Genomic DNA, 20,369 nt, shown 5'->3' with positions numbered 1-20,369 from the left:
GTGGTGTAAATGAAGGCTGTTTATAACACTCATTAATTTCCTATAACGCAATTGTTTATGCAGACATGATTAGTTATCAGCACATGAATGTTATACACTGGTTAAAAAGATATGAAAACCTACTGATATTTTATCTCCATTACACATCTGTGTGCTTGCTGTACATGAGCAGCTGTGCATACAAGTGATAGAATGTCAACCTGCTGCACTAGTCACCTGCCTTATTGACATGTTCACGTGTCACTGTGCCAAAGCTCTTCAAGTGACACTGGCAACCAGAAACCAGGCTCTGGCTGTCTGCTGTGGGACAAAGTAGAAGACATACAGTAGTAGTTTAAATAAACCTATTTGATATCGATCAGTTAAATGGATACAGACACATGGGATTTGATTGCTATTTGTTTACTTAAATCCAGACAGCTTATGTCAGTAAATTGTTGTGTCACTCTAACTGAAGTGAGTGCTACATCTGACTAAATATGTGTAGCTGAATTGATACGAATCTTCAACTAGACTGACTTATTTTTTTTTAAGTTAGCCATTGCAAGCTCCTGTTCTTTCTAAAACATACTAAAGTATAAAATTCTTATTGAACTGTTCTTGCTGAGAATAGTCTACAAGTTTAATATTAAAATGCTAATTGCCTAAGTGACTGTTAATGTCAAACTTATTTTCCAGTTGGCAGCTCAGAAGCTTTCCAAATGTGATGTATAACACCTTTTATGAGTAAAGCTAATGTTTTTATTTTACTACCATGTATCTCTTCCCCCTTTCCAGGTTTTCATTGTTTCTTAACTATGTCAAAATAACCTTGTTTAGTAATTGAATATTTCTCTGACCTTCACCACAGTAACCGAACACCTCACGAATATTGTCTTCACAAATTAAAGCAGAAAAGTATCACTGTCCCTGTTTTGCAGAAGTAAAAACCACAATGAAAGAAATTATGGTTTGCCCAAAACTTCTCAGAGTTCGTGGTAGAGGTTAAGAGTTCATGTGTCCTAATGCACTATCTTAATCACAGCCGCTCTTCTTTCCTTACATGTTTCGGTTCAAAAGCCTGAAAAGAAAATCTCCTTAGTGTTTAGTTGTCCTAACCAGGCAGAAATTAATTCCTTTCTCTAATTCATCTTCTTATGCAGAACTGATTGTAATTTGAAAGTAGTTTCACAGACAAATTACGTTTTCACTTTGTATTGTTCTAAAAATTTACATTTATATTCATTTTTTAATCCACATCTCTCAAAAAAGGCCACTTTCCAAAGTCCCGTGAGTCTCTCAAAAATGAAATCTAATGACTTTTTTAGTTGAAAAGTAGAATGGAATTTTTTAATATAGATATATTATAAAATAACAGCAGGCTGGATCTCTTATGTGAATGAGAATAGAAGTGCAGCTTATTTTGTCCAATCAAACAGAGAATCTGATGGGATGCAAGAAAAGGAGATAAACATAAAGCAGCATTCCATAGGTAATAAGAGTAGAGAAAAAGAACAAATGACAGGGGAAGGTGAGGTTAAGAACAGAAAGTACTTATTTCATTATCTTTAAAACGTAGAAAATTAACTTCTTGTTGTTTGATTTGGTTTTTTGTTTGTTTGGGATTTTTGGTTGGTTGGGGTTTTTTGTTTGTTTTGTTGTTTTTTTGTTTTTAGTAAATGGTTGCCAAATGCTTTTTCCAAGTGTGTGTAAGATTGGAGTAATTCCTTGTTATCAAGCAGGAGGAACAGCTACTAATTAGTCCTGTTAGGCTTTAGCAATTCATTGTTGTAGAATTTTAGTGTTTCCAGTGTCTGAGAATCTAGTAGTCTCTGTGCTTCAACATATTCATCTCACTCAGTATCCTGCACAAAACCCCGTTACTTCTTAATAGCTATCCCATTATTTGGCCTACAAAAATGAAAGAAAAAACAGGTGCCTTTATTCTTCTTTTCCTCTTTTGAGGAGAAGCAAGGTCTCCTGAAGTATCTGTACTTTACCTCACTTTGACCAGTTATTCCTATATTCTTGTGTTTTATCTTAATTTTGCATTCCATGTGGGGAATACCCCTCACTGCTAAATTCTCTACGCCCACATGTTCATTCCATCTCAGCAACGACCTTGAGGATTCCAGATGAGTTTTCATCATTTAATTATTAGTCATGCTTTAAAGTATGGCTAATACTGTCCTTAGCTGTAATTAAGTTATGCTGAAGAAGACTGGCTAGAAGTAACCCAGGACAAAAAGCCAGTGTGTAGGATTTAGGAACCTGGAGAGTAGCAACAGCTGCCATCTGCAAAAAACAGAGGTAGAGAGAAGTTCAGAGGCTCATAAAAAGCTTTGGAGTCATAAGGGGAAGGGCAGTACGTGTTTAATCGGGGATGGACGCTTAGTGGATAAAAGGAGAACAGTGCTTTGTTGGAGGAAGAGGGGAAGGAAGGGGTAACTGCAGGGGTTGGGAAGACGACTGAAAAGAAGTGATTGGTAACAGGTGCCTTCAAACAATCTCTAGCTCTGCCTCTCTCCCCTCTTTTCTGTGTAAAAGATTGTACATGATAATGTCAAAACTATTTGTGTTTCTAAAGCGAATGACTTCCTCCACATCTATGTGCTGCAACTTGTTCTGTATAAAAAAAATGCTGATGTACAATGCATAGCTCTCTTTTTAAATGTTAAGCCACAGAGTAATTATCATTTTTCTTATGCTACGTTTATGTTCCAAGATTCTAGTTTCTATTAATGTTCTGCATGTTTTCTAAGTAGATTACAGGGACATTTCTGCATCACAAGTAAGCCCTGGAGCTATTCTCAGCTTAAAGCTTGGAGAAACAAAGTGACATTTACATTGCTAAATGAGTGTAGAGAAGTTTCTGGCTCATTTTTTACAAGGAAAAATATGTTCCTAAGCAGTATTTCTCATTTTTGTTATCTATTTTGTTGCTGCCAAGCTTTAATAAAACTTGAATTCCAAATAATACTGAATTTAGGAAGAGGAAGGGCTTAACAGCTGGGTACATTCATTCTTTTATTGGAACTGTGTTACTCAGAATGTCTTACTAGTATTCATATATATTTGTATGTATTCGATAAAGAATTATCTTCCCATTTGCAATGGTGCACACTAAACAATTATGTACTAAAAGGTGATTTCTACTCAGCAGTTTTTTCCTTTTTTTTATTTTCACAATCTTAGAAAACATGGTAATAACACAGGGTTTTGTTAATGTCAGTTAATATAAATCAAACATAAATACACTCTTTTGCTTTCAAAAGTAGGAAGTTGCATAGGCAAAATGCAGCTTCTTTATGGATTACGGAGTGGAATTGGCATGTGTATTTTAAATTATTTGGTTTTAAGAGAGCTGAAATCAGTTAAAATTATAAACATTTAAACAAGAAATTGTTTGCTGTTGAACAATCTAAAATTGTTCATATTTTCAGAACAGTGAACCGATGTTCTGTTATATTAATTTTTTCTGTATTGGCTATGAATGTTTCCATCACATTCTGCTGCTCATCCACCCATGTAAAAATTTTACTTTTGTTCACTTTATGGCAGCATTTGAATATTACCAAGTGGAGGGTGAATTTAAATCATCTGTAAGAAATACCAAAGACAGGGAGAATCAAACTAAAATGTTACCCTCTCAGAAAGTGCAGGAACTTCTACATAATAATTTAGGCAAGTAAGGATGTTTTGGCGTATTAGCAGTTTTAGCATTCTTTTCCTGTAAGCAGAACTTACTCAAGAAGGCATAGTTTTTATTAAACTTGAATTTGAGTAAATGGATGTCACAATGGCTCGGATTAAAAAGAATTAGGAGATTTAGTCCTAGTTATAATTGCAAATATATTTCTGGTCTTTAATACAAAAAGTGAAAACAACTTTCAGAATTTGTTATGCAAGTTCTGAATTGTTAAACAAATTATTTTCTGTTTTACTTAGGAACTTAGAAAGATTGAACTGTTAAGAACAAATGTAAGATACAACTGAAATAGGCAGAGATTTTTATGTATCTAGACAGATGCTGTTCACTGCAAAGACTGGGCCATTTTATTGTTGCCACAGCTCTGATGAATTCACCTTATAAAACTGGAAGTCATTTGTAGATCCGTATCTAGATCCGTACAGTCAGCTCATTTTAATTTTTTATAAGCATTGGGATATACAGAACTCCTGAATTAAGTGTAGTGCAGAGGAGCTCTCAACATCCTGCATATGATCTGGCATCTTTCCACCACCCTGTTATCAGGTTCATTTGTTTGATCAGGACATTTCATGCTGTCTTCTAGTTTCCAGCTTTACAGTGTATATTCATGTGCCTAAAATGACCATATGTGCAAATCTCACACCAGGATTCTTGCTGACTTCTCATATTGTCAGTGCAGCTGCAATAGAGGATGCAACTATGTCAAAGACACTCTGCTTTACATGAGGGATTGAACCATGACTTGTGATATTTTCTGAATTGCATAGGTGGTTGTTAAAATCCTCTTTGAGCTCTGTAGTGCAGGTAGGTTCTGCTCCTGAGAGGCACAAGCCCAGAGCATTGAAGCTGAATTTGCACCGTTTGTGCCACTGCATCTTGTCCATCCGCAGTCATAAATAGTGGAATGGACTGACGTACTATTTGCTTCATTTTGCTTTCACATTAAAATTGAGCCTCTGTAGTGTCTTTCTATCTCTTTTCACACTTTGTCATCGTTAATATTAACATCCAACATTGTAAATTCTGTGCTAATAGTGTTGGTCTTTTTCCATTTTCAGAAAAAAAAAGGGAGACAAATTATTCATTCGAGGTTATAGGCTTTAGCCCTTCTGCTGTGTGTTTCTAGCTGTTCGGCAGAAATAAAACCTGTGAAGAACAGTTCTAAAATAATTCTTTGTGTGAATTGTCAGTACTTCTAAAGAGAAGACATTCCAGGTACTACTTCTGCTCAAGACTCTCATTCCTTGATAATGACACATATATGTCTCATTTCTTTAAGTACACTCCAAAGTTAGAGTACCATACGTAAACTTTTTCTTCAAAGTGCTGTGTGCAAGTCATTGCATGTGTTGAAAGGTGGAACCAGTTTCTATTTCAGTCCGCTGGTCTGTTGTTCTCCAGAAATATGTCAGTGACTTGATGTTCTATGCCAGCAATCTGTACAGAAGACTCCGTTTGTTTATCTCCATTTTAACTGGTGAATTCCAATGATATTGAAGAGTTATCAGTGTAAGGATGATCCGAGTAGTTGTTTGTCAAGTGACAAAGTAGCAGAGATGGATCTCGACGGATTTTGAAAATCTGTGCTGTAGGTGTCTACATCTGAAAATCATCTAGGGATTTGCAGTCAGTTAAAAAACAAAAAAGGTACTATCGTAGTGTGATTTACCAAATCCTCATCTAAAATCAGCAAACTAATTGTAACTTACAAATTTGTCACCAACAGGTATATAGAGGAGTCAGACAAGCTAGTTTCTCTCAGATTAAATATTATTACTGGAGATATCTAAAGGTTGATATTAGGAAGTCCAACCAAATATCAGGGTCACAAGTTCCAAAGCAGGACTGCAACCTAAGTTCTCACAAAGATCCCTCTCCATCTTAGTATCAACTGTTAAATGATACAACTTTATTTTTAACACACCTTTATTTTCACAGAAAGTCGCAGTAGGAATCTAAGAGAGATCATCTAGTCAAACCCACCTGCTAAAGCAGGTTCACCCAGAGCAGATCGCACAGGAATGTGTCCAGGTAGATTTTGAATGTCTCCAGAGAAGGAGACTCCACAACCTCTCTGGGCAGCCTGTGCCAGTGCTCTGGCACCCTCAGAGTAAAGAAGTTTTTCCTCATATCCAGATGGAACCTCCTGTGCTTCAGTCTGTGTCTGTTGCCATTCATCATGTTGTTGGGTGCCACTGAAATGAGTCTGGTCCCATCCTCTTGACACCCACCCTTGAGATATTTATAAACATTGATGAGATCTCCTCTCAGCCTTCTCTTCTCCAAGCTGAACAGACCCAGCTCTCTCAGTTTCTCCTCATAAGAAAGATGCTCTAGGCCCCTAATCATCTTTGTAGCCCACTGCTGGACCCTCTCCAGTAATTCCTTGTCCTTCTTAAACTGGGGAGCCCAGAACTGGACACAGTACTCCAGATGTGGCCTCACCAGGGCAGAGCAGAAGGGGAGGAGAACCTCCCTCAGCCTGCTGGTCACATTTTTCCTAATGCATCCTAGGATACCATTGGCCTTCTTGGCCACAAGGGCACATTGTTGACTCATGGTCAACCTGTTGTCAACCAGAACTCCCAGGTCCTTCTCTGCAAAGCTGCTTTCCAGAAGGTCCTCCCCTAACCTGTACCAGTGCCTGGGGTTATTCCTGCCCAGGTGCAGGACCCTACACTTGCCCTTGTTGAACTTCATCAGGATCTTCTCTGCCCAGTCCTCCAGCCTGTCCAGGCCTCACCTCCTGTTGTGTCAGCCCTTCCTCCCAGTTTGGTATCATCTGCAAACTTGCTGAGGGTGCACTCAGTCTCTTCATCCAGGTCCTTGACGAACAGGTTGAACAGGACTGGACTCAGTACTGACCCCTGGGGAACCTCACTAACTAGAGGCCTCCAACCAGTCTCTGCACTGTTGATCACAACCGTCTGAGCTCTGCCATCCATCCAGTTCATGATCCATCTCACCGTACATTCATCCAGCCCACACTTCCTGAGCTTTCCTGGGAGGAGGGTGAGAAAACACACAGACTTCATAGCAGAAAATATCCTTAGTATTTTCTCTACCATCACCTTATATGCCCATCAAGCTTGACCCTACTGAACACTGTGAGACAGACAATGGTGAAGATTGTTCCTTCTGAACCACCCCGCCCTACTCTTTTCTAGATTGAGATCACTTTCTCTTAAGAGAGAGTTATAGGAAGTATATTCTTTTTTTTCTGAATTTTCTCAAGAACGTTTGTATATTGGACACAAACTTTTAATTCTCAAGAGACTGAGAAAACATTTCTGAAATGTGCTCTTTACAAAACACTACTACATGGATATAGCATTCTTAAATGCTGGTTTAGGTTTCTCAAGTTAGTATTCTTTAACATACCCATAACCTCATTTTGTGAACTCTGCTTTTCCCTGTGCTGACTTGTTGTTTGATGACTACAATAGCTGCCTAAATGGGAGGATGTGCATGTGAAGACAGATGGCGTTGACTTACCACCAACATGTCTTTCATCCCAGTACGGCTGTGTTCCCTCACTTGTATGTTCTACCGTAGCTATTATTTTTATTGTTGTTGTTATTTTAGAAGTGAATACAGCCAGAATAGCCACCAGGCTGCTGAACTCAAACCTGCTATTTGACTCCCATGTTGAGAAGAGTCCAGGCTCTGGACTCAAGGTGTAATGTCCTAAGTCCCTCGTGAAGCAATTTTTTGTCCAAGTCCCCTTTATGCAAAGGGGGATGTAGAGTCAGCTTTTCTTGAACCTAAAGACAGTGCTGTAATCTCTCAAGTTTCTCCAGACTGGATACATATTTTTATTTTCGGTTATAATTTAACCACATTTGGACCATATGGCAGCTAAAGTGAGGAATAAAAGCTTTCCAAAGGAGGTCCTGAACATACACACTTCACTCTTAACAGTACAGAAGACTGTACAGATTGGAGGTGGGGACATACATCTAAAATCGTCATCTTAGTGCCTGACTCAAAAATTCTGAGACAACTTAAGTTTCGATCAGCATCTTTGAGGTAGGAAAACCTCTGGTTTTATCTCACCTTCAGCTCATTTCTCTGGTTTTGTCAGTGAAATTGGTTTTCTTGTGTAAAGATCATAATATTTAGCACCTTTTCTGTGTTTCCATTCTTTTACTGGGAAAGTATGCAGTTTTCTTCTCTGGGAACACTTGTCATCAAAATTCAGTGATTCTGGCAGACCTGATACATTTTCTAGGACAGAGATTTCTTGTTCAGCTTCCACAATACAAGTTCTGTGCTTCAAAATGGAGTTCTAAGCCAAGGTGAAGTTGCAATCATAAATTCTGTATGGAAAGCTAAAAGTAGAATACCATTTGTCAAGGTAAAGCTTCAGTTAACTGTACGTGCTATTGTTAGGGTCACTTTTTCTTTAGAGGATACTTATCTGAGTGCAGTAACCCTGGGCTTCACTGTATGAGGAACAAGCCAGATGGACTTAACACCCATTGGCTGCTTCTGTGATTATTTTAGTGATATGAAAAAAACATTACATTTACCACCAGAATGAATTCTCTTCAGTCCAGAAAGGCAGGTGTCTCTTCCTACTGAGAATTTCCAACTGTTCAGTTTGATCTATGTAAAGTTTCTTTTTAAGATCATCGTATGGAGATTATCTGAAGGTGCACGACATCCCTGCCATAAGAACATAAGAACTGACATTTATGTAATTGATTCCTGTAAGCCAGTTGCTTTTTCTTGAGACTTATTTTGCATCTGCTTCCAGAGCATGATATATAAATATATATCATTTTAACTGCTTATATAAATTTACGTATTTATTATAATTCTATACACACATATATGATGTTATGTGCCTTTGAAACCTCTTGAGTGCACAGAGAGGATTTTTCTTGCTTTGATTATAACTACATGGCAGAGAGAGTAAAGAGAAAAGTCATCATACTTGTTGAAAATCCACTGAAAAGAAACGGAATAACTTTCTTCAGAAAGTATCTATTGTGCTTATTGTAGGCTATTTTTTGTATACTTCATCAATTATTTACTTGATAAAACACCATTCCCTTTTATGCCTCAGTCATTTCCCATATCAGGCAATTATTTTTCATTTTGTTGTGATTATCTAAGTTTTTATTTCAGTATAATATTTAATATTTTACTAATTTGGAATTTTTGTAGTACAGAATTAAGAAAATGTAAGATGCTTTTCTGGTACATGTATGTTTGAGCATGTATCCAGGACAACAAAAACAATGTTACTAGAGATCCCTTTGTGGTGTCTATCACTGAAAGGACATTTATATTTCATATTGCTATTTGCCTTATTTTTGCATTTGCTCATTTCTATCTTCTAGTTGCGTTGCTAGTTGAAGGAATCAAATTTTATCCTTCTGAGAAGGATCTTCAGTCTCCATTTTTCTATGAACTATTTCAATTATCCATAATAAACAGGTAAAAGCAATTTTAAATAAAATATAACTTATTTTTACTTGCTTCAAGCTCAAAGATAGTCATAAGAATCTTCTGAAATATGAGTAATGTGAGCAGATAGCATCCAACTATTTTGCCTTTTTTTACTTTACCTTCTAAAATGATTAAGACTTCTTTGGTTTGATTCCTTTAACACTGTTTTAAAACTTGATTATTTTAATATGATACACAGTTTTTGCAGACTATAAGAGTTCCACAACAACAGCACTGAAAGCATTCAACCTAATAAATTAACAAGGTAGAATTAAGGAAAAATCCCCAAACAGAAAACACTTTAATTAACATCATAGAAAAGATTGGCACCTCTCCCTTCTCAATACTTAAATATCTCCCTGTTTGTGTATTGGCACACAAAATTGCTTTTGCTATTTTTAACTAAGGTTGTTGGACATCACAGTACCAAAAGTAAATGGAAATAAGCAAATAAGTTCTTCTGATACTGTTTACTGTGCGATACATGTTACCTCACCTCCTGCTACCTCACTCACATTGTTCTCAGTCCATTCATCATTTTGAATTCTGACTAATTTCTGGTCATGTATGCAAAGGTTTCAATGAGTCTTTTATAGTGCAAGTAATCTTCATTAAATGTGAATTAATGTCCATAAGTAAGTGAAATACAGGATGTTAGATTGTTCTAATGTATGAATCTATGTATGCTTAGGAAAGCTTACACGATGTGTGGTGTGAATGCCTGTTCTAAAAATGCAGTTCTTATTAACACAGCAATTCAGTACTTCAGATATGTGTGTGAGGGGATTGCACATTGGCTGTTCAGGATGAAAGCTGGTTTAGGTGAAGTAGAGGGCTGAGAAAAGTAAATTATAAGGAGAGTGAGGTGAGAAATGGATTCAGCTTATGACCACTAGATTTTGATACCTAAATAGAAGTGGCTGCAGCGAGGTAAGCATCTAACTTCGCTTTATAGTCAATAGCAGCCCAATCAATATGGGCAGCTTTGTTCCAACACCATTCAGCCGACACACTTCTGGATGAGTTGAATGACTTTCCAATGTACACTGCCTGTAATGGAAAATTAGATTCCTAGCTCATGTGTAGATACTTAAGTTTAGACACATAAATGCAGGTGTTATAAGCTTGAATTAAATCCTAGGTAATGTGTCACACAGCTCATTACCTTGTTTTTTGGCCTTTGTGCTGGTAGGCAGAGCAGGCTAGCATCCTTAACAAAAATTCACCAGGTTTCTGTAGACAGACTTTCAAAACATTTAATAATACAGTATAGCCCTCATACTTGTTTATATGGGTGAGACTCATTATACATAAACAGTGTTTTTGTGCCAGCTGCATACTTTAATTTTTTCCTTGTTTCATCTTAACCCACCTGTTCTTGCTAACTGTGTTGTTTTCCGTGTATCTGCACTGCCACGTCCCCACAGAATGTTGTGTAAGCGAGGAGCGGGTGCTCGTGTGCCCAAAGTTCGGGACCAAAGCTGCAAAACCAGCACAGAAAGGAGCCGGGTGAATCCCCTCAGAGGTGTTAGTACTCATAGTCCTCCCAAGAAGGATTGCTGTGTGGCTTTCCAAAGCCAAAGCCCTCAGACCTGGAAGCCTCTACAGAGTGACGTGGCTTGCATAGCACGACTTGCTTATACGTCCAGGAGCCAGCGTGGCCAGGACCAAATACCTCCACGGAGAAACTGGGACATGCAGAGCTTTACCAAAACTGTTTCTACAATGCACTGAGTAACTGAAGTGAATATTCTGAGTAAACAGTTTGCACAGCTCTGCCTGGACACAGGACTCTGGATGTGACACAGTAGAAGTGTATAAAACTTTTAATAATTCATTTCACACCTTCCTTTCCTCAGCTTATCCTGAAACTAATACATGTCCTTCCGCACAAAAGATTCTTCCCATGTATTTTGAACCCCACACCTACATTCCCTTTTTTTCTCAAGGTCCTATTCACACTGGCACAAGTTCATGTAGTTCTTCAAGCACAAGCTCCAGAGCTGTTTTTTCCTTCCTAGGTTTCTAGACCAACTTGCCAGTTTTTAGGATTGGAAAGTATTATTGACTCATGGTAGCATGCTAACAGTAGCAAGCAGTACTAATAACTCTTTGTTTAGAATTTAAAAGAAAAGCAAAGAATTAAAATCGTGTTCAGGAGCAGAGGAAACTAAAGAGATGGGTAAAAATATTGCAGTTCAAGACAGAAGTTTTCAGTATTTCCTTGGTTGAAAACAGCACATCTTTTGCAAATGTGCTGGGCTAATTTTCTTTTCTTGTTTAGCAGTACACATACCAATGATTTGATTGGATTCAGTGTTTCCTGTGCTATTTTGCCAAGTTTGTTAAGGTCTTTCTCACTAAATGTGGAAGGATCTTAGAACAAATATTAAGGCAACTTTGCTAAATTCTCGTGATAAATTTGGCTGTGATGCCAAAGTAATTTATTCATTGTGGGCTAATTTGTCATCCCCACTCCCTGACATTCCTTCCCGTAGCTTCACATTCTCCTGTCACAGGGGAAGCTCATGTGAGAGCTGCCGCTCCAGAGCCTGTTCCAAGTCTGGAAACAGACAGGGCTGTCAAGTACAGGACGGATTCTGCAGAGCAGAGAAGACCTTAGGCTGCCCAGTGGATCTTGACACGAGAGAATTTGACCCGACACATACAGGTTTCAGCCCTGTTTCTGAAATAAATCTGTGTGACAGTTTTGGGGTTTTGCCTTGTTCAAATGTGCAGCTATTTGGTCCACAGAAAAACGCAGCTTAAGTAGAGGAACACCGCTTGTCAAAAACATCGCTTAGGTACACTTGAATCTCCTGTGATGGTGTATTTACTTGCTGTATACTTGCTGGAGTTATTTTCATCAAGAAATTCTGTCTATGTGTCACTTTGGCAACATCTTTGCAGAGTTTACAACTTTGAAAAACATGTTGGCACCAGCTATGCAGTCCTTTCAAACAGCTGCTCCGCAGTCATGCTGTTTCAACATGCCACCGCACATGGCTGAATTATGCAAATAGTTAATATTAAATGACTGAGATACAAGAACAATTTGTACACTCGATAAAGCTGGTCTGTGGTGTGTAACATCCATTCATATAACCGAGTTAGTCCGGGACAGTTTAAAGGCAACAACATGATTGTTTTGACTTTAAATTTTGTATTAAAGGCAGCAGTGGACAGAGAGAATGTGTATGGCAGGAATGTTTTAGAAGGCTGACGGGTTTTTTGAACTCGGTACTAATAATGCAATTAAAATAGAACGTGCATCAATGTAATTTTCTGGCAAGTATTAAGAAATAGGTAAGATACGACAAATGTTTGTCATTCAGCTATTAATATGCGTTACCCTCTTCTGGTTGAGAGATAAGATAGAATGTTATATATATAGAATGCTAATACATTAACTGTATTGCTTATTGAAGATGGCAACATTTGTAAAAAGCAAGCAAACAAAAATATTAATAGTTTAAAGAAATGTAAGATTGTCTTAAAACTTACTTTTCAAAGGCTTTTCTACTGACAATGCCGTTCTAGTGCTGTAATAATGAATGCTCTAAATAATAATAATGCAATAAATAATACTAATAAATAATACTTTAAATTCTGTAACTTATAGTGAATACACCCATTTTATGTGCGGGGAGAGAATGTTTGGCACATGGTGATGCAAGATGAGAACAGAAGATGTCCAGTTAAAGTCACAAAATATTCTGTTTTTTCTCACTCTACTGTAATTTTGAGTAATCTGTGTTGTTCAGCTAAGTAGTAAGAAAAGGTTTCTTTTTAATTAATCCAAATTTTTTACAAAGCAAATTATTAGAATATCCAAAAATGTTTGCATTTCTTTATGTTTTTGTTTTTCTTTTCCCATGTTTGAACTTTCCTTTTCTTTTCCACTTTGATCCCATTTTTGCTGTAGGTCCTCATAAGTTTTTTCATTGTTTGTTTTTTTCTGATCTATATATAAAGACATACATATTTCTAGTAATGTATTTGTAAGACTTCTGTGCAAGACCTAGCGCTCAACAGTACAATTTGTCGTGGTCATTGAAATTAGATCTGTAAACTCCCTCAGCCTGACAAAATAAATTGAAAAGTATTCTTTTAAATTAAATGGCAGCTTGAGTTAAAAGAGATGGTGGGTTCCTTATTAAACAGTAAATGTTCTCTTTTACAGCCTTTAAGCAATACAAATTTGAGTTGTATAAATCCTATGTGCCTTTCTTATTTTTACTAGTGTCCAATTAGTAATCTAATTAATTATGGCAAGCATATATTCATGCTTGTTAGATTTACTGATCCACTTACACATTTAGTTTGAACGTAAATCTATTATTAACAAATAAATATTTAATAGGTTCAAATGTAATTTTACTGAATAACTTAGCATTGTTCTTTTGTGGTTTTATAGGAACTAGCCACAATGAAACAGATTCTAATTAGTCTACATGGTAAACGCTATGAACAAAATTTACCTCTGTCTCATATTGATGTAAAAAGCGCAACAGCAAAAAACAGATCAAACCCTTCAGTGAAATTGCTGCTGGAACCTGAGGAAGAAAATGTATTTACTCCTAAGCCAACATTATTTGTAAGTACCATGCTAAGACTAAGCTCCATAAGCTTTTTTTCATAATTCTCACTTTTTAAAAAGAAAAATGTGGGTTCATACTTCAAGGGAATGTATAATTAATTTAGCTGAATACTTGCAGCTCTCTATGGGAATGGCCAGTCTTGAGAAGTTACAGTTTATGATGTTACTTAGCTATTTGGTAGTTTCTGCATCTTAAATTCACAGCAAACTAGATTTTTTTTTTTAATTACGTTATGCTATTGGCAATATTAAGAGTGGTGAGCAATATTTTAATAGCTGAAGGAATCCACAGACTCTGTGTACAATTTTAAATCTACCCTGATCATGTGTGGGTTGAGTGTGTGCATATATATATTTAGGAGCAGGAGTGAGGAAAGAGGTGTATTTATGTATATTATATTCATATATACATGTATATTAATGTGTGTACATCTAAACAGATATTAAAAAATACATGCCCAGTATTGATATCACTTCTGTTACTAAGGATGCCTGATATTATAAAACCCTCTTTTATTCCTTTAGAAACTAAATGCTTGGATTTAAACATTTCAAGTGGCCTGCTTCAGATTTAGTGCCTCTAGTGTTTGAAAGCTTCATTAAAATGGTTTAGAAGTTTCTGACTATGACTATGTCTGAAATTATAAATCTAAGAGAGCAAAGTTGCAATGCTGAGTCACAAAATAAATCATGACTTCTTGAGGCTACTATTCCCTAGAATAGAGTGCTTGTAGCCACACTATTTTTTTTCCTGATGAAGACTTTAAAATTCAGTGTCTTAAACAATATGAAGTTTGTATTGCAGGACATCAGATGCTCTTTTTATAATACAAAACATAGGAAATGGTCGCAACTCTTGGATGTGATGTGAGGGCTTTTGGAGATTTTAGGGGTTCAAAATTTGCTTGGATAGTGTTATGAGTCTAAACACGGGCATACCCAGTGTTGTCTCACCCATAGTCTTTTCTCATACTGTCCAAACTTGGTCCGTGACAGAGCTATTCAGTGATCCAAACCAGAGCAAATATGTGAGCTAACAATTAGGTTGTGTAGACGATCCAGGGTTTCAGTGTTTAATCTGTCCTGTCGTTCTTGCGGATACAGAAATGGTGTAGGAATCTAGAAAAAAAAAATGTTTTTACATTTAGAAATTGTGACCAATTTCTCTTTGAGAAGTTCTAATCTTATCAAACTTTGGAGTAGGGGCTCAAAAATAGGCAGATGGCAGACTTTCTGCTTATATGGGGAAAGAAGTTAGTAGTCCTGTGAAAATCCTGCCAGTTTAGCTCAACTTCTAGAATCTTAAAAGCTTGAACAAATAGAGCAGATTTATTTTTGTAACTGAAATCTTTAAATGAGAAAAAGATGGAGATTGTGATGAGAACCCCCACCATAAGGCCAGCTGAATAAAGTCAAATTTTAAATTGAATGGTTATTTTGTCTTGGAGGAAAGACTGAATAGAGAGCAGACAGAAAACAGTACTAGAAACGGACAAGTTTAGGGACGACAGACAAAAGGTACAGTGCCCACTAATGCAAGAGGTTATACCCAACCCTGAAGCAGAATAGTCCTTACCTTGTTCCACCTCCACTTCTTTAGTTTAATTTCTCCATACAAGCAGCCATTGAATTTGCCACAAAAATGTTATGAAATCCTGACTGTGTAGCAGTAGCCCATAGGACTATGAAGGCAAGGCTAAGCTCCTCACAGAGAATTATTTGTGATTCAAATACTCTCTACGCTGTCAGAAAACTGCAGAATTATTTTATTTTTAATTATATATTTTTAAGAACTGTATTTCTGCATAAAGTGTTGGTCAATATGGCACACCTAAAATCTCTTTTCTAAGTTCCATCTCGTTCTCAAATAGAAAAGGCAGATGATGCTATTTCAAATGAAATCTATTTACAGCACAGCTGATGCATGTTTTCATTGTGATAGATATGTTAAAACAAATCATTTACCTCTTACTGTATAATCTGCTTTTTATAACCTAGAAATAGGGAGGTTTTAATACAGATATGTAGTGATAATAACCTTAAATTGTTTTTAATTTATTTACATTTAAGCAAATAATTCAATTATCACTGTGAACTATATAGGAAGGAAAGAGACAGTGTAGATTGCATGTTTTTCTTCTGACTTTCACTGTCTCACAATTAAAATGTTATTTATTTTGCAGACAAATAAAGAGGCACCCGTATGGTACAAGAAACTACAGAAGAAAACTTCACCGTAGCATTTCTCCAAAATTTTTCCAAACTTATTCAAAATAATCCTTTGGGGAGCTTTTCTTTGAAGAAAGTTATTTTCACCACAATGATGCCCTTTTTATCATAAAAGCAAACAACTGTTTTATTTTTAATTGGTCTTTTATATCTATCAAACGGTCTTATGCTTCATAAAATAATTTTTAGACCTGTCATGTGAATAAAATGTGTGGAAATAATGCATGCAACGATTTTACTAACATATATTTGAATTTTAAAATATAAATAAACACCAGCATATTGTACACATTTATAATCTGGGCAGTTAAAGGGCGTGTTATTCAGAGTGTTCAAATTCATGCATGTTTCAGCTTTTTATATTGTTTTTCTTGGATCCTGTGTTTCATGCCACATTCCTTGCAACTTTTCTGGCTCATGGAAATTTCAAAAATATACATCAGTTGGCATTAGACTATGTCCTACTTTCTATGAAGGAGTTTCATGTCAGGTGGAAAAAAAAGTTCATTTCTTATCAGCCTTGATTTGTATAGTTTGTTGTTTCATATCACTTGTTCTACCAAACAGGCATTAAAAGTATTCTAAAGAAGCAATAAAATATATCTTAATTATCAGCACGGATACTTAATGGGCTATATACACTTGCTCTTGCGTAGTTACATCAGTGTAATAATGAAAATCAAACCATGATGTGTGAATACTGTAGCATGTAATGGTGAAATGGGTAACGTGCCATATTTCATTGTATGAAAATAAGCCACGTCTTCCAAGAACACAGTCTGTTTATTTATTCCACTCCACCGTCTACTTAGAATATAGAAAAGCTCTCCAATATTTTAAAGCACTTTTCATTGCATATGGTACATTTCTATATGTCACATAAATATATACAATATTGTTTAAGTGACTGTGTACTGAAAATACTGCTCAGATTTCATTTAAGACAAAGCTCTTTTTTCTTACCTCATTTTTCAATGATAATAACTCTTCAACTGATTTGCTGTTCCTACCTGGACATGAACAATATTTTTTTACTATATAATATTGAACTATTTCAAGCTTATGATTCGTAGATTCACTTTTATTTATTTTCCAAACAGCATTTTGAAGCACAGCAGTACTTTCTCTGTTCCAGGTAAGCTCCAGTTTCTTTATTTCTTTATTTTTATTTTCTTTTTAATTCTAAGAGAATGAGGTTATAAGGCTACCAATTGCATGTCACAGGATTAAAATTATCATTGTGTGAGGAAGGCCAGGTGCATAGACAGAGTTAATATCTTTTATTAGACTAACTGGTGTTCACGGGGGAAAAAATACAGAAACCTTTGGGCTCAGAAATCTATCTGTACAGACATTCCTGAATAAACTTTGGTTTCCTGAAGTCTATGGTTTTATCTAACTTGAATTTTTATGTGAATAGAATCATTAACATGTCTTTCATGGGAAACAGCTCCTATATGCAAATACTAATTTTGTAATTTGTGATAGACATTTTATATGATTCACAGTCCCTAGTTTAACTTCCCTGACTGTCCTGTTTATCTTTTATCACCCAATAATTAGTACACTGTATTATCTAGAAGGACTGTGAGCTATTTTAGGCAAGATACTAGTTGGAATCTCAATGATTCACAATTTGTTCTCCTCTAGTATCCTTGTAGACAAATTGGTGAGATGCGGACTATAAGGTGGGTGGAAAATTGGCTGACACACCAAGCTCGAGGAAATGTGATCAGCAATGTGACGTCCAACTGGCAACCAGCAAATAGTAACGTACCCCGACAAGTTCACAAGCAACACTAAATTTGCGGGAGTAGGCTGTACACTGGAGGGCAGGGTCTCGGAGGGACCTCAACTGGCTGGAAATTGGGTCAACAAGAGCCTCATGAAGTTGAACAAAAGCAACTGTAGCCCCACATCTAGAAGGAAGTGGCCCCATATGCCAGTACTGGCTGGAAAGCAGCTTGGCAGACACAGACCTCAAGGTCTAGTGGACGACAAATGGAACGTGATTCAGCAATACGCCACCCATCCTGGCTGGTATCAACAACAGGATGGCTGGCAGATGGAGGGAAGAGATCCTTGTCATTTATTTGGTGCATGGGAGACCACATCTGGAGTGTTGCATCCAGTTTTAGGCCGGTTCAAGACAGACATTGACATATTGACGTGAGTCCTGCAGAGATTCCCCAAGATGACCAGGGGCTGGAGGACCTGATGTAGAAGGAGAGGCAGAAAGAACTGGACTTGTTAAGAACAGAGGGGTTAGGAGGGAACTTGTTGCAGTCTCCAGCTACCTAATGGGATGGTACAAAGGCAACCTCCTCTCTGAGGTGCACAGAAATAGAGTAGGAGGCACTGGACACAGGACAGACCACTAGAAAATTCAGCTATTATGAAAAATGTTTTTACTGTGAGGGTGGTAAAATATTGGAAGAGGTCCAGAACTTAACTGGACCAAGTCCTGAGCAGCCTGGTATAATTGGACCTGACTTTGAGATGGACTAGATGAGTGATTTTCAGAATCTCTGTCCAACCTAAATTACTCTATGGCAATATTGCTAAATATACTAATGTAAGATAGTGATATTCATTTATTTATTAGTATCCAAAAGGCACAAAGTGTTTAATTCTTCTATGGAAATACAACACACAAGAACATTCTGATGCTTCCAGAATGAATTGTACATTGTAAACTTCTGTGTCCTCCAGGCAGCGTGATTTTCTGGGAAGGCTGACAGAAAATCAGGCTGATTTGTGGTGAAATTTTATTGATATTTAAACAGTTCTTCACATGACAAAGAGATGTATTCTGGCAAAGGGGTTTTTTTTAGAAAATTACTAACAAGGTCCATCTTTAAATTTGCAAAAGTAAAAGTAATTTGTGAACATATAATGCTGTTGGTTAATTCTTGTAATTCATGCAGTCCATGTGTAGATCTACTCAGTATGTGGGTTTTTTTCCAATTGAAGACTTTGTATTTTTCCTGTGTCTCCTCACTAGACTCTAAGGCTGTAATTAATTATCTAGGAGGACACCTTCTAAGCTTTTCATGTGAAAGCTAAAATGTCACTTAAATAATTACTCAAATGCGAAATGCCTTACAGCAAAAATTAATGAACCTTTTTGCTCTCTAAGTAATGAAAAGGTTCAGTTGGATTACCTGTACATCATTTTTACTGATGTTATTTCCCACAAACGTAGTTGTCAAATAAATTATGCCAAAATTCTTCTTCGTGAAATGGCCTTTGCAGTTTCCCACTGTAGTAGGCCTTGTGTCAACGATGCATGAGTCAAAAATAATGAAGTAGAGAGAAATTTCTAAGGGGAGTCATGCATGTAAGCAACTTGTGACTTAAATGCCCAACCCACATAATCATCCTCAGTTCCTCTTTTTCAAACAAAAGGGAGCAAAGAGAGAAAAATCTCTATGCACTGTTATGTTTCTTGGTACATTAGGTTGGTGTTACTTAAGTGATAAGTTTCATAAGTATATGAGCTGAAAAGGAAAGAAGGAAAGAGAATTGGTTTACAGCAGGTTAGGGGTTTTTTTCTAACAGTACTAATTGCTTTCTCACCTTTCTGTCTCTTACTAGAAGCAACAAAGCTATGAAGTATCAAACTTTGTTTGAGGAAAAAATTGAAAACGTGAAATTGGTTTTTTTAATAAGGAGTTAAACTTTTAAGGCTTGTTGCTGAATTCTGTGGTCACACTTTGCTGGCATCATGGTTTCTGAATATTTCCTTGGCAAAGAATATTTCCTAGGCAAAGAAATGGTATCTCATTGGCATTTGTAGTCTTCTTCCCCTTCAAGACTTCTTTTACAAAACAGTGGTGAAAACCTTACAAAAGAGGAACAACTTTAAATCCAGATATTAGTTGTCTGAATATTTGTCAGTATGCCTGAGATACAATTTGCTGCCTCTTACACTTTAGCTGTTATTTTCTGTTTCATTTATCCTTTTGTATGATATCTAGTTCCAGCAAAAGAAAGGAACACCAACTCTACTAAACCTCTGACATCTGCAAGATGGTTCAATCCAATTCTTTTGCTCCTGGTGTATATTCATCAACTTCTGTGTCTTTGGAAGACATGACTCAGAGAGCATAACTTCCTAGAAAAAAAGACTTTTTAAAGAAATCTTTATGTTATTGTGTATATGCCTCAATCAGTTGTCGATCTGTTGCATGTTTATTTGCAAACAGAATTATGCACAGCAGTTTGAGTCTGTAACTGCCTGTCATCTCTCGGGGTTGCTCCCATTAGGGAGATCCACTGAGGAAAGAATTTATCTCCCTGTTAACATTACATTTAATAGAACACGTGCCAGATTTACAGAGCCAAAGGAATGCATCCGTGTTATTTTCTTATACCAAAGAATATGGAGAA

The 20,369-nt window shown here is 36.6% G+C and overlaps 1 protein-coding gene across 1 annotated transcript in view; it reads left to right on the top strand.

The window, feature by feature from the left end:
- PIBF1 (progesterone immunomodulatory binding factor 1) overlaps positions 1–15,988 on the top strand; it is a gene marked incomplete at its 3' end in the record, with an annotated part of 116,816 nt that extends 100,828 nt beyond the window's left edge. Inside the window, exons 17-18 of the mRNA XM_080356229.1 lie at positions 13,566–13,745; positions 15,932–15,988. Of these exons, the coding sequence (XP_080212355.1) occupies positions 13,566–13,745; positions 15,932–15,988 (237 nt within the window). The remainder of the gene's footprint in view (positions 1–13,565; positions 13,746–15,931) is intronic.
- Between the last annotated feature and the right edge of the window lie 4,381 nt (positions 15,989–20,369).

This window comes from Nesoenas mayeri, assembly GCF_963082525.1.
Source record: "Nesoenas mayeri genome assembly, chromosome: 1".
NCBI classification, from domain to species: Eukaryota; Metazoa; Chordata; class Aves; order Columbiformes; family Columbidae; genus Nesoenas; species Nesoenas mayeri.
This window is presented reverse-complemented; position numbering and strand designations above follow the sequence as displayed.